Consider the following 16151-nt stretch of genomic DNA (forward strand, 5'->3'; position numbering starts at 1 on the left):
GACACTGACACAGAAGCTATTGTGGATGTTCCCTATCGAGAGCTAGTAGGCAGCCTGATCTACCTATCGCAGATTAGCAGGCCAGATATAGCATTTGCTACATCGTATTTAAGCCGCTTTCTAGATAGACCAACTCGTCCGTTGTGGAATGCAGCTAAGAAGGTGCTTCGGTACGTAACGGGAACCATCGACAAAACTTTGGTGTACCAGAAACATCCAGAACAGTGCTCTCAGGTCATCATGTATGCAGATGCAGACTGGGGAGGTGACAAGAAAGATCGCAAAAGCGTCAGTGGGATGGTAGCCTTCCACTGTGGGAACTTGGTGTCGTGGAGCTCAAAGAAGCAGCCAGTAGTTGCTCTGAGCTCAGCAGAGGCAGAGTACACCTCATGTGCCCTAGCTGCATCTGAATTGCTATACTTAAAAGGGCTTTTGTCAGAATTTGTAGGAGAAGCAGGGGATGTGAAAGGTGACTTAATGGTAGACAATCAAGGTGCAATTCATATGATGAAAAACTACGAAAATACAAAGCGTTCCAAGCATATAGATATAAAATTTCATTTTCTCAAAGACATTGTAAACAAACAGATGATTAGTGTTGGGTATGTGGAGTCTAACAAAAATGTTGCTGATATATTTACCAAACCTTTGGGCGCTACTAAATTTTATCTGTTAAGAGATATGCTTTGTTTGAGTTGATGTACACGTTATTGTGTTAACCTAGGATGTAGCTTTATGCATTTCCAATTTCAAATCTCTTCTTTAGGATATATTCTACAAAGTGTTGTGTGTTCAGTAAGGACCAGTTATTTGTCTTTTTTTATATTTGCTGTTATTACATAAAGAGACTTGAAATTGACAGGGGGTGTAAAAATACACAGTAAATTGTCTATCTAGTTTGGCTTGTGACCACTAGGTGCGCACATGCGCAAGTGTATGTACATAACTATATAATTAAACAGTTGACTGTGTGACCTCTAAAGATGCTGTCGTTTGTGTTGTTCCCGCCTGTAATATATTAATTTATCAGTATTGTGTCCTCGGTAGGTGGGGCCCTTAAGTGGATCTGGACCCTACAACTTGGATGTTGAAAAATGTTTAGCTATAGCTCATACCACAGATTCCCACAAGGCAGTTTTGGACAGTCCACAATAATAAGTCCATTATGCATCCCTGAAAGAAACACACAAGTGGACAAGAGACATATCTGCTGGTTCGTACACTCACCGATGCTGTGCAGAGCGGTGGGGGGCACGACGCTGACACGGCTGGGGCCCAGGGGGCAGTGCACCGGGTGCAGGGGCCTGCAGGCGGTGTGGACCGTCGCGCGGCACCACAGACACCTCCAGTCCTGTAACCTGAGCAGATCGTTTCGTAACTGAGCGCAGGTTAACCAAAACAATCACATCATAGGCAGGATGGGAATAATTCCCAATAATGATAGCCCCACAGTGTTGAGTATATTGGGAAATTGTAACAGGCTGACTAAAAATAAACACCTGCTTGGCTTGTAAGTATCTTATGACGTATAAAAATCATCTCTGCTTCAAGATTTGGACAGTTTTTAAAATTATGAAAACCACACATTTGGCATATATGAAATACAAAACACTTACTTATGGTAGATACCACATTTAGTTCTGAGACATTAATATTACTAAAGCTTGAGAAAGAATGTGTTGCTTGTTGCATTCGCAACACAAACGACAGCTGAATCATAAAAAATATTACTGGGTACATCTGAGTAAACATACATAGGTAATTAAAAACCTTTTTCAAAATTTATAACTAAAAAACGTGAATAAAAATTTTTTATAAATCATATTTATTTTTAAGGACTTGCTGTAGAAAAAATGAATGAAAATAATGTAATAGGAAAATGATGGCAAACATGCATTTCAGACATGAAACACATGCTAGACTGCAAAGCTGCCAAGTATGTGCTCAGGAACCAACCTGATATGTTATCAAACCAATGTGTGTGTGTCACTGTGTTGCAAGTTCATTCAATTGTTTCATACTTAAGAAAGTAAAAAAAAAATAATTAAGGTCTTATATTTATTATCAACATTTTGAACAGTTAAACATATGCTCAATATTGGGATTCCCATAAAATGATTTTACAGGACTGAATATCTGACAATATGACAAACACTAGTTTTGTGTATTTAAATTAGCTTAGGTATGCTATTAGTGCTATAGTTAACCCACAAAGCAGACAATTCCCCCATGGATACTTATGAGCTAACTGAAAAAAAAGCAAATAGTTGTGCTCTGTACATGCATCTCATAATGCAGCAGTTAGTCAAAGTAAACATCTTTTACTCTCAAATTTGAAGTATATTTTATTGTGCAACACAAATACAAAGGATACATTACATTTAAAATCTCCATAAAATTACAGTGGAACCTCTGAAAAAAAATAAACTGGAGCCAATTCCGGGTAACAAAAATTTGTGTTAGCCGGTGAATTTGAGGAAAAATAACCAAAGATGATCTACTTACAGAAAATGCATATTAAAGTTCTTATTTGTATGTTTTAGCTTTCTGAATATTATTCAAATTTGTTTAGTATTGTTATTATGTTGTTATTATGATTATTTCTTTCTCTTAATTGGTCTGGTTTATCGATAGATTTTTCTTAAAATGTGAAAAAGGGTCGACTTAATGAAGTTGTACAGTAATTTGTGGCAAATATACTACATAACCAAGGTCTTACCTGAGAACTGACCCACATGTTTTATCACAGACAGCACATTTTGCAGACACAGGGAGGTTTCCTTCCATCCACTGATGAGGCATCGTGAGTGTCTGCAACCCACAAATGTTGATGTTACAAAAAGTATTCTAAATTCTACCAACGCCTTGTTAACAATATCAAAGGGCTTATCCTCCCATAAATAACTCAACTATTTTTAATCATCCCCCTCATTACCTTTCGAAAATTTGAAAAACTATCAAATAATCACTTAAAAAAGGTCCTAACTGAAAAAAAGTTAAAGAGATGTGTACCTTGTGAAATAAAACACAATGACTTAATTATCTGATAGGTATCAAACCAGGGACACATTAAATACACAAATATTTATTTGTATGAACGAGATTAATTTAACTTAAAACTGTTATGAAATCTTGCTCTACTGTCATAAGTAACTGATTTCAGCTTCTTTAAAAAAAACTTGCTACAGAAAATTTAGAAAATTATTCCTGCAGAGTCAAATATGTAGTTGATTTAACCAATAATAACAATCCCTAAATCCAGAGTCAACAATAAAATTATTGAGTGACTTTTAATTTCCCAAAATTTATACATTATTTATTATTTTTGATGAATTAACTAAATTTCAGAATAAGACTTGAGTTTGAACAAAGAGGAATAAAGGTACATGACTTAGTCCCTTGAAGATTGGCACTTGGTCGAGGGAGGAAGCGAGGGAAGGATGGCGGAAGATCAGCTCACTCCATCATCATCTTCGATGATGTCCTTGCCGATGCTGGCCAACGTGGTCCACTTGCAGTTGCTGATGGCCTTCACGGCACACCTCTTGTGCACCTTGCACTTGCACACCTCGCAGCTCAGGCCATGCGACGTCACACCTGACCACAGAGGAAGAACACGCATGTACAGCCACGGCCCTAGGAGCAGGGGCACGTACTCAAGGGGGGGCATATATCCTCCCCGAAATCCTGAGAATCCTATCATTCCCACAAATGAAAGTAAATAATTTGAAAGCAAACACCAGGCCAAAGAGGTTCTATTTCCCCCTTCCCAAAATGAAATTCTGCATACGCTCCTGGCCAGGAGCATTTAAAATAAAAGAAGTACAATTATATTGTACTTATATTTTTCAAATGAATAAATTAAAGCTAAAATAAATAAGATAAAAATCCATCCAAGCACTGCTCATATGCTATCATTCTACTCGGCCAAACAACCACCAATCTTGAAAATATCAAACAATTTAACTAATATAAAATTTTTAAAAAACATTAATAACACTAAAATGAGTAACTGTCCACAATCTCAGGTATATAGTGGAGTCTCTATAAACTGAGTAAATGTGGACTGTCGCAATCTTGGACAAGCAAAATATTTGATAATACTTATATAATAAGTTAATAATTCTGGTTTTTCATTTGGCCCGAGGTATATAATTTTTCGGAGTTAATGTTTTACCAGCTTTTCTTCAGTGTAGATATTTTCTCATCACTCCATGCCCAACCGATAAATAGTATATTTGAGGTTAATTATCTGTAGACTTTCGACAACAAATAATTTTCTAGGTCCTCAAGTAGATGTTTCAAACCGTCTTTGTCGGTAATGGCACATCAGGTCGGCTCGGATAATACAGAACCTCGATTAAGCAAAGCTCTGTTAATCAAGACTTTACTGTAACATTGTATAAAATTACCAAAGCATTTACAACACACTAACATTTGACAAAAGGTTTAGTGAAACTGACCACCTTGAGTTGCACGCACGGCTCACCTGAAAGAGCCTCGCGGCACACGTTGCAGTAAGTGGGCCTGGCGTGGGAGGTCGCATACCAGTGATGATGCCCTGACAGGAAGTCCGGGTGCTCTCCCGCCTCACATAACAACAAAGTTGAAAATTACTTCACTGATCATTATAACAGGCATAAAAGATTTTTTAGCACTTAGGCATGCACGAGAAGAACTTAAGAATGGAGCACAACTACCAACAACCTTGTTGGCAGACTTCTGAACTACAGCAAAAGAAAACATTTTTTTTTTGCATTTTAAATTATGTAATATCACTGCTCTCTGGGACCCCCAATCAGACCACCGTTAGAGGAACTGAATACTAGGAAGCATAAACAAGTAGTGGTGTTCCAATTAGTTGCAACTTGCACCACTGTTCAAGAAGTACATCATATGTTTACACAGGGCCGCAACTAGAGTCTCTGGCACCCGGGGCATGAATGGATTCATGCGCCCCCCCCCCCCCCCTCTTTTTTTGCACATACCACACCAATAAAGCTGGGGGTCCGGGGGCCCTCCCACGTAAAAATGGTGCTATTTAAGCATCTTCCATACCTACATGTAACAGTTTCTGTGCTACTGTACCTTCCATGCATGAACCCACTATGTCCATAAAGTAGTCCGTATAATCACTAGACTTGTTCATTAAATATATGTTGAGACGTTATATTGTAAATCAGATTAGACATTCCTGGCATGCAAGTTAAAAAAACTTTTTACCAGTTACCAGTTGTAGTAGGAATTACAATGCAAGCTATTTCGGCGCCCCCACAGCTTTGCGCCCGGGGCGTATGCCCCGCTTGCTCCCCCCTAGTTGCGGCCCTGTGTTTACATTATACTAAATATATATTTAAATAAGAAATAAACGTATCATTGTTGAAATGAAAATAGCACAAAACTTAAAGTACTTTAAGTTTTGGAAACAGTAATTTAAAATGTACACACTTAACATCTTTTGTTGTGCATAAGTTATGAACACATTTTTAGGTTTCTTTATTATGATAACTTCATTTGTAAAAATATTTTCCTTGATTTAAAATTTAGATATTGCAAATATGCTGATAAATTTTAAATGACAATATGTGATATTTAAAGGTGATGAAAACACAAAACAAATAACTAATTGAAAGAGATTTTTATTCCTTTAAAATGGAATTACATGAGCAATTAGTGGATAAAAAGTACAGACTATAACACTAACTCAAGCTATATAAAAAATTAAAATATGTCAGAACTATATAATTGACCAACTTTGATGGATGAATTTATTGCGACTACTTGCAAAGACAACCTTGGTGAAAAATTAATTCTATATACAAACAAAAGTATTAAAAATTATAATTTTATTAAAAAAAATTATCAAAGTTAATTCATCACCAGGCTAGAAGTTTTTACTTACATATTCATCCACTAAATGCATTTCCATGAGTCAGATAAAAGTCATGTACGCAAATATGAAATGTGGTAACTGGCACAATTTACATAAAAACAACTTAATAATAAAATATTTCATAAGGTTCTTAGATTTTTTATCACAATACCAAAATTGACACAAATTGATTTAGTCTAATGAATAGTCACTCAGTAATTAAATTTACAAATAATGATGATGATGATGATGATGGGTTTGTTTGTTCAATTTTGAGAGTGGGGACGGTAGGTGAGACTGTGATTCTGCAGTGGTTTCACAGGATGGGAAGTCCTGAAGCCAGCCCATGGCGCGACTGACTGGCTGACGGGTCGCAATCTTCCAGAAAACGCGACCCGCGCAGGCCCTGAGCGCTCACCTCGTAGTACTCGCGGCTGCTCGCGGCCTTCAGCGCGCTGATCCACTCCTCCATCTCCCGGCGCGACTCGGCGCACAGCACCAACCGCCGGTAAGGGGTGATCAGCTGCGACGACAACAACAACCACACAGTCAGTGCAGTCAGTGCAGGGGCGTACACAAGGAGGGGGGCGGGGCGGGGAATATATTCTCCTCCCCCCCCCCCCCCGCCACAAATCCTAAAAAAAAAAAATACATATATCATTCACATCAACAAAGGGAAATAATTTGAAACTAAACGATGAGAAAAAAGATTCTATCCCTCCTCCACCCACCAAACTCACAGGAATTAAATTCAGCGTACGTCCCTGACTTGGTGCTACTGAACTTTCGCATTTTTAACCGACTTCAAAAAAGGAGGAGGTTCTCAATTCGTCTGTATTTATTTTTTCATGTTTGTTACCTCAGAACTTTAGACTGGGAGAACCGATTTTGATGATTCTTTTTTTATTTGAAAGCTGGTGCTTCCCGTGTAGTCCCATTTAAATTTGGTCCAGTTCTGACAATGGCATCTATTAGAAAACCATATAAGTCTTAAATTTGTATTAAGTATGTGCGCGACAAATGGACGAATAACTCAATATCACGCCAAACCGATTTTGATGTTTCTTTTTTTTTTTTATTGGAAAGGGTAGTTTGATGAAAGTTTGGTTAGGTTCTGTGATTATGGGATCCATGACAAAGTAACGGAACTCTTCAATTCTTAGGAGCAAATTAACGATACTCGGTCGAATTTTTTATAGGCTATCCGGATATTTTTGTCACCTACCGTAACGTGGATCAGGCTGAGACGGTTTGCACGTTGCTCTTCTGTCTCTTTGGATAGACGATCGTGTATCACGCTGAGTCGGTGGGCACGTTGCTCCTCCGTCTCATTCGATAGACGATCGTTGATCAAGCCGAGACGGTGACTACGTTTTTCGATATTTTCCCTGTTCAAAACTTTTTCATGTAAAGCCTCATTTCCGAAAGTCTATTTTTGCGCTCTTCGCTAGTCTCTTTTGAAATTGTCCTCGAGGTAGATTTTTTCTGTTGTGATAGGCGTTTCTCTCTGACTTCGTTTGTTTCATTTAAACGGCGCTGTCTGATATGAGCAGCACGTTTAGTAGGTATACCCATATTCAGACAAATTGGTTAGTGTAGGTACTTCAGATTCACTAAAAATAAAATAAAAATAAACGGACAGTGATCGCTGATTGGTCCACGTGACCCTCTGACGTCGTGGGTAATGTGGGCGATGGTCCGAACCCCCTTGGTCAGAATTCATTGGTCAATTTGAACTTTTTGTCTCAATATGTGTCCTTTGGTAGCGTAGATGAAAAACACTCGTGATAATCGCTGTTTCCGATTCCTATTCCAAAGAGGCAAAGAGAAAATAACTGACTATGTGGTAAAAACAGGAAACCAAGAAGACCAAGACTCAATATTGCCTAGTGCTCTCCTTTTGCAATCGCCGCTTTTCAGAGTTTCAAAGCCGAACACGCGAATTTATTTTTGGCAGTATGATTATAATTTATTTATTAGCATTGAACTCTTACAACTTTCACAAGTTAAATTAATATTCAAAACTAAGCAGCATATTAATTTAAATGCATGTAAACATTTAAACAAAAACAATCGAAAAACACCTATTTGGCAGCTCTATATTTACTGCGCTCTCGTGAGCATCGAACATTGAAATTTTAGACAGGCCTTTATTGTCCCAATATGTGGCCTTTGGTAGCGTAGAAGAAGAAGAAGAACAAGAAGAATACTCGTGATAATTTTCTGTTTCCGGTTCCCGTTTTGAAAAGGTAAACAGAAAATAACGGACGGTGTTGCAGGAAACCAAATATTGTAATAGGATAATATGGGAAACAGACAAAAGAAATGCGAGACATGTTTTTCAGCGAACCTGGCGGCGTGGACTGAACCTACGCTTTGGAAACGGCGGTAAAAGGCATTGAAGTGTGTTTGGTGTGATAAGATTATGGTTCTATTTGCGAATAAATGAACTCATTATTATGTGAACAGTAATTCAGAATGGCCGGAAATATTTGTGCGGTGTTTGGCTGCAAAAATTACAACGTATATATAGTTAAGACACTTACTATAGTTTCATGAAATATATATATATTTATTTCAGAATAATGCACTTTTACAAATAATTTAGACTTGTGTATACATTTATAATATTTTTCAACTGTGAAATTGTTTTTGTTATGTTTTCTATTGATATAGTAAATGATGTTAACAAGACATTTTGTATTTTTACATTGACTATCTTCATATGGATAATTTTAATAATAAATATATGTCTGCTTGTAGAGCGATCAATGCCGAGATAAAAAATATAAAACATAAAAATAAAGATACACCTATATCAGTTCAATGCTTTGCAAATGTTTGTGAAAATGCTAGGCCCCAATGATCATAGTGTTGATTTGGATAATGTTTTACAATTGTTAAGTCACAAACAAAAAAAATGGTACATCAATTTTTAAATGTATTGAAATAACAGTAAGTGATGTAAACAATGTTTTCTTTAGTTTAAGTAATTCTCGTTCTGAGGATTATTATGGTTCTAATTAAATTATTAGGCAATTGCATGATATATGACTAGTTCCTGTCACTTTCTTAATTAATTGGTTGTTTCAGGAAGGAGATTATCCAAGTTGTTTAAAGATATCTTTAAATTCTATAGGATGGAACATGGAATTAATGTTATTATCTTCTTATTTAAATGGATGCAAATTTTCAAAATAAAAGATAAAACATTAGGCATATTGGGCCTTAAAAAGATAGAGTACCACAAGGATTAGTCCTTGGACCATTGTTTTTTTAATCTTCTTTAATGACTTACCTGATTATGTACAAAATGGGAAATGTATTTTATATGTTTTTTACACTACCTTTATAAATAATGATAAATATCCAGATTTTTTTACATCTCACAATTTTACAAGCTTCTGATAAGTTTCATTACTGAGTTAAGATAAATAAGTTAGTTGTTAAACATGATAAAACAAATATTTTTTTTCTTTAAAAACTTAACAATTAAATACTGTAAATTTTTTTGGTATTTATCTTGAGAGTAATTTAAATTGGAATTCTTACACAAATGTCCTAACAAACGTCTTTCGAAGGTAACCTATTTACTAAGAAAATTAAAATATTGTACAAATCAACAACTAGTAATTAATTCCTACTACGCTTCATTTCATACTCATCTCCTTTATGGAATTAGAGTATGGAGTAATTCAGCTGGAGCGTATGGCTTTTTCTATGGCAGTAAAAAGTAATCAAAAGTATGGTAGGAATTTCTGACAGAATGATGTAGAGAGCATTTCATAAATCTTAAGTTACTCATGTCGTTACCTTGTATTTTTATTTTACATTGTTTATTGTTTATTAAAAGTAATTTAGCGACATATCTTAAGAAAAAGTGTGCATGATCACAATACTAGAAATAAGAGATTTAATTTATGTTAATTGCAGACTATTATCCAAGACTCAGATGAATTTAAATAACATAGGTGTAAAATTGATGTAACAGGTTACAGTTAAGTATCTTTTAATCAGTTAAGATGATCTTTGGTACAGTGGTTTAAAACTTATGCATTGTATTCATTGGAAGAATGTAACAATTTAAATTTTAGTGACCTTATGTTTTTCTAAGTTATAATAATGTAATATTTTATTTGTATATATAAATGTTTCATGTACTTATATTGTAATGTGTTGACAATTTCTATTATACTTAACGAGTTTAATGACATTAAAGTTTATGTTTATGTTGCAACCTTAAGATGAAGTATCCAATTCATATAGTGGTTGAATGAATGAAGCTAGAAATGTGTTGATTCTTTACATCATTGTGAAGAAATTTTTTTAATTTTGTGTCACACCTGCCGGTAAAATTGTTTGGTTGCTGTAGGTACGTCGAATTTTAATTTACAGCTAAAAAAAAAATTGTAAGAATTAAATTTTTAAACTATCAAGTGTATTCTGTAATATTTCTAGAAGCAGATATTACAAATATTATGAATAATGCACTTAAAGGATTATGTTATGTAGTTACTTCTGCATTTTGAAAGTATGTAATTATGAAAATAAGGTTTGGTATAATTCTGTTATATTGAAATGTGTTTCATTAAAGTACAACAACTGTATTTCAATTTTTGATATTCAATTTGATGTCCTGTGTATTCATCCTGTAAAACCAATCTTAAAAAATATCTGATAACAAGAGATTATGCCCTAATATATCTTGATGACTAGTAATCCACAATTGAAAAAAAAAATTTATAGCACAAATAAATATATAAAATTTGTGTGTGGAGGTTGTATTTTTATTTCTACAATCCCAACTTGCATGCTATTAGTGTTCCTATGGATATGAAGTTCTACATAAATGCTGACTAACCTCGCCCTCTTTAACATGCTCAACTAGTTTGAATCAAGTTAATTGTTGCATGATGACACAGTATTTCTCGTATTGAAAATGTTATTTATTATAAAGAAATTAATTTTGTTCCATATTGTAACTGGAATGCGCATTTCATATATACCAGTGGAAGTAAGTAAATTAAAAAAATTTCAGTACAGCTATTACATATGAGTGTCTGCATAACTAATATTGAAGGAATTCCCAAAATATTAAATGGAAGAAACCTGATATAACATGACAACATATTTATATACTAGACAAAGTCTAGTACTTACATGTCCACCAAGAATTTATTTCCTGTATATCAACTTTACTATATTATGTAGTGTGTGTAAATAGAAATACTTCCAACGGAGATGCACTGGTTGAGTGATAACACTCGCTTCCCAAGGTGACTGGGAATTGATTCCCAGCACAGATATTTAACTAATTGGAAACATGGTGGACGTTTGCATTGCCTGGGGGTTTTACCGGGGCACTGCCATTTTATTCACCATTCTTCAGGCTGGTGGGAACAACAGGTCTATCATTTGGGTACTTACACCTTGTCTCTTGCATGGAAACTAATATCGATTTACATTTTCATTTCCTAACATGAAAAGTACTGCCGTAAAATTAATATATGCTTATAATTAGGTATAAAATTTTGTAATTATTGTAAAGTGAGCCATTTCCCTTGTATACTGGCAAGCTATGCAGAGATCACCTTCAAATTAACTGAACTCAACCTAACCTAACAATATTAAAAACAGCAGTTCCAGAATCACACTGCTTTGATGGAGAATAAAACTTATCCGCTACAGCATCCATAGTGAACAAAAATGTGGCATGCCTTAGACTACTCTGGAATTAAGAAGGTTCTTGCTAATATACTACTGGTAGTAATTTATCTATTGCTAGACCATTTTTAATGTTAATAATAACAATGTGTTAACACTTGCAGCTAGGTTTTGTCATAATTACACTTATCCTATAACTTAAGTCTGTTTTGTTAAATAGGGTGTCAACATTTTTTGCCAATGACTATTGATGCTCAAAAGTCACTTCATATTTAACTATACAATTATGTATACAAAACTATAATAGTTATCAAAACTAATATTCTTTATTAATGTCTAGATCTTTCTTAAACAAACATGCAATGCTACACTTATAACCCCAGCCCAAAAAACATAACCTAACTCGGTGGTGACAACATAAGAACTTTTAATGATTTTAGTTTCTATGCACTTCTATAGCCTCCCGCTGTCTCCTTCTAATAATTCTCCCAATTTCAATATCACACTATCATCAAGTCTTCTAAACCTAATAAATAAATAAATATATATATGTTTTCGGTTTAATTAAGGATTTTTATTTAAAATGCAGTCACATTTTCAGGTGAGAAGTTAATTTCATACATACAATTTACTTCCGTTACTAAAACTAGTTCTTGTTTCCTTAAAAATAAAACAGCTGGAAAACCAATTAGATACTACCTACTACTTGTTCAGTTATTTTGATAGATTATATTTTGCACATATCTATCTTTGACACATACCTTTAAATAAAGCCTGAGAACAGTTCTGTATGAATAATAGCCTTTAAATTTGTTTGAATTTCTAGTTTTGGTAAAAACAGCACTTAATTGTGTAAACATGTTGCCTTTAATATGCACGTAAAATTGAATTACGCGGGGCTTTCTTCAGTCCACGCCGCTAGAATGCGCTGCAGTCTGGTGTCTCGCGCTTCGCCAATGCTAATTGGCCTGAGTTTCCCATATTATCATATTACAATATTTGAGGAAACCAAGAAAACCGAGACAAAATACTAATCACTGGTGACCGTTTGCGACTTGCGCTTTTCAAAGGTGGAACACACAAATTAATTTTTACAGTGTGCTTAGAATTCTCTTATTAACATTTACTTTTGCTTTACAGAATAAATAAATATTATTGAGCTCCCACAACTTTCCTATTACATTAATATTCACAACTTAGCTGCGTATTCATTTACAATGCATGAAAAAAAAAAAACAATCGAAAAACATATTTTAGCGCTCTGTATTTACTGCACTCTGGTGACTACTCTAGAAATCAATAGATTCGGACATCGGACATCGCAACTGGAGACAGGGCAGTTTTTTGTGCAACAATGTGACGTGTTCACATTAGGATAAGGACACGGAGCGCCCACAGGCTCGGACTGTTGTAGACGGGCCTTAGGAAGGACACTTAGGAAGCACTGCGCCATGCAGCGACGTGGCGCAGTGATAAGACGTTGGACTGGCATCGCAGAGGATCCGGGTTGCAACGACGGTGTAAACATCATGATTTCGGTTTCCATTGTTTCTCGGAACCACTGCAGCCAAATGCTGGGACGGTTCATTCATTACATGCTGGGACGGTTCATTCATTACATTCTGGGACGGTTCATTACAAAAGGCAATGGCCTACTTGTTCTCCAGCATCCCTGTTATGTGCAGTGTGTTGTCGTCTCCAACAACCTTGTGTGGGCGAGACGTTCAGCACAAATAATTGCATGCGGTTACTCACCAGTATGTCGTGAGTAGCTGTGAGGTTTTCGAATCGAAAACTCATTTTCAGTAAGCAGGCAAGAAAACAATACGAAATTGTCAGAACAGTGTACCGGAGAGTAACTAGTAAATTATTTAGAGTCGAAATCAGCCAAATAAATAAATAAATGTTTACTTTTAAGTCTCCACATTATAGCTAAATTACGTATTGATTGCATGAATTTACTCCCATTTATGAATACTTAGCTTTTGGACTAAGTGAATGTGCAAATATTCAGTACATAAAATATATATATATATATATAAGTTATATATATGTACTGTATTTTGTTAGTGCGATCAACAGCGAAGCCATCGGTGCCGGTAAATAAACGCCCGGGTCTTAAAAACGAGTAAATTTTTTGACTATGGCATGTACTTCAAAATAAAAGTAGGAGGCTGCGGTAAAATCGTGTATATTTAACATATATAAATACAAATTATTAGTCTAAATGTTTGTTGACTAAACGCAGAAGCATAGGTAAATCGTAACCCATAGACAGCACCAGCAAATTCGACTAAAATGTCTGTCTACACGCCAACGCAGTTTAACATAAATCAAGCAAATTCAGGCAATGGTCACGAAAGATCGCGAACCTAATTAGAGTAGTCAGGATACAGATATTTGATATATAAATTAGGATGAAGCATGTACAATGGGAAGGAGAACTTGGAGTAGAGCTGATAGCCAATCATCGGCTTCGTAATAAGTTTTCAATCACGCCTTTTCTTCAGTAAAAAAAAGTCTATTCAAAGGGGGCAAGAGCTCTGACCTCGCACCATAAACTGGTCGATGAGAGAAAACGAGAAATATGTTGCGAAGGAAATGAAGACGAGCTTGGGATGAAAAGCTTAAGAACGGCCGGATATTGTGTATAGAGGATGTGATAGAGACGGAGCCCGAAATTAAATCAATAAATCACCCTGGCCTCCACAAAGCCGAGACCAACGTAATCTATCGCGCACTGAACGACTGATGACAGACTGGATGCTAGGCTAGGGTTGTGGTAGCCGTAAGGAGTAAAAGATAAAAGGGCCAGAAAAATTCGCGGTTTCCTAAGAAACAGGCTAAAATTGAAACCCGTACATTTTCGTGCTGCTGTTGCTATCCGCCCGCAATGTGTGTGTGCCTACTACCTTGCAACTTGACTCGATGCCGCGGTGCCCGGGTCGAGCCCACGAGCGACCGAGGGACCGCGCCCTCACCTGGAAGCTGTGGTTCACGTTCTTGATGCTGCACTCGGCGAAGCTGAGGTCCGTCAGAGAGATCTCGTCGAAGATCACAGCCTGGAGCAAACAAAACACGAGCGTGCAGCATTACAAGTTCGCTTATGCGGGCAGAATGCACTGTGTATCGTGTAACACTGGCCCAAGGACGATGATGAAAACTGAACACCTTGCTGCAAGGATGGGAATTTTGGGAAAATTATAAGTGGAAAAAAAAAAAAACTTTGAGCCCATGTTAAAAGACTTGTTTTTTAACACACGTTGATAAAGACTGAACTGCCTCTCTCTCGCATCATGCCATATTTTCACGGCAAATAAAATATAATGGAAGCAATTGTTAATTAAAAAAATCATTTAACTTGATCAACATGACCAAAAAAAATACGACACTGAAAAACAATTTTCACCATATTACATTTTTTTAAAAATCTTACTTTCAAATTATTTTTAAATGTGATAGTCAAACACTTTGTTAAGGGTAAAATCTTTTAGTGGATCGAACTCGAGGAGTAACATGACCTGATAGTTGCGATTTCGGTAATCGTTTAATGTGGAATGAAATGTAAACAAGAGCGCAGTTGGAGCAAACCTACACTGAATATGATGAAGGTTTGTTGAAGTTAACCTCAAATACAAGTTCTCGATGGCGAGTAAATAAGCGTTATAATTTGGTTATTGATTTAGCCACGTTTTACAAGATTTTATAAAAAATTTCTCAAAATTACTTTAGACACAATCAACCGATATTACCAACCACTATCACTAAGCAGTTTAAAAAATGTGCATTATGTTCACGTTTCTCAGTACAGTCATGGGGGTTTAGGGTTCTTCACTCCAGTCCAACTTGGTGAATAAACTGGATTAACTAACTCCAGCTATAGTTAAGTCTGGTCGAGTGTGTTAATGGTAAAAACTTTAACAGGAATTTTCATTCTACTCCAGGTTAAATAAAGATTTACATGATACTATTAACTCAGTTACATTTAAAAATAATAAATCTTTGATTTAATGAAATAGCGTCCTCAACTATTTTAATGGAGTCAAATAAAACCATTTTATTTATTTGTACTTTTTTTATGCTCTGTTGAACACAGTAAACGAGAAATCTGGACTTAATAACGCGATTTTACAAATTATTAAAGTCCTAAAGAAAATAAAGCTACCTGTATACGTCAAATTACCACTAAAAACTCACGAACCAATACGTTCAAAAGCCTAAGTCATTAATATTACGCGAGAGACCCTTTTACTCACGCATTTACGTTCGCTCGAACGGCGCATTGTCAAACTACATTGGGTCAAAGGATACTTTATTTGATTCACGATGGATCGTATTTACAAATACTTCCCGGCATTTAAGGCGTTTCTTAATACCAATGCGTTATGAGGTACTTTTTATTCGTACCTTGTCACTCTCTCCAAAGTCCACTGTCACAGTTTCAGTTGATTGTTGTTTGGCGGATTTGTACTGAAAAGTAAGTCTGTGACAAATTAGTGACTTCTATGTTGAACGTTTCACTGACGAGAAAAAAAAAGGTAGTATATTTTAAATAGGGTTCTGAAGACAATAAAAACAGAACCTAAGGTTGGTATTATAAGACAAGTATAACGGT

At 35.7% G+C, this 16151-nt stretch overlaps 1 protein-coding gene across 6 annotated transcripts in view; it reads right to left on the minus strand.

The window, feature by feature from the left end:
* LOC134542193 (diacylglycerol kinase eta) overlaps nt 1-16151 on the minus strand; it is a 339692-nt gene that overhangs the window by 57880 nt on the left and 265661 nt on the right. For 5 of the 6 annotated variants that reach the window (XM_063386253.1, XM_063386254.1, XM_063386252.1 and 2 more), the window contains 6 exons: nt 14518-14598; nt 6291-6395; nt 4490-4589; nt 3461-3597; nt 2720-2811; nt 1228-1358 (listed from right to left, as the gene is read on the minus strand). In XM_063386253.1, coding sequence (XP_063242323.1) covers nt 1228-1358; nt 2720-2811; nt 3461-3597; nt 4490-4589; nt 6291-6395; nt 14518-14598 — 646 coding nt within the window. Of the gene's footprint in view, nt 1-1227; nt 1359-2719; nt 2812-3460; nt 3598-4489; nt 4590-6290; nt 6396-14517; nt 14599-16151 lie in introns of those variants that run through there. The other variant, XM_063386256.1, reaches the window with a different exon arrangement.

The sequence above is a fragment of the Bacillus rossius genome, assembly GCF_032445375.1.
Source record: "Bacillus rossius redtenbacheri isolate Brsri chromosome 4 unlocalized genomic scaffold, Brsri_v3 Brsri_v3_scf4_2, whole genome shotgun sequence".
NCBI lineage: Eukaryota > Metazoa > Arthropoda > Insecta > Phasmatodea > Bacillidae > Bacillus > Bacillus rossius.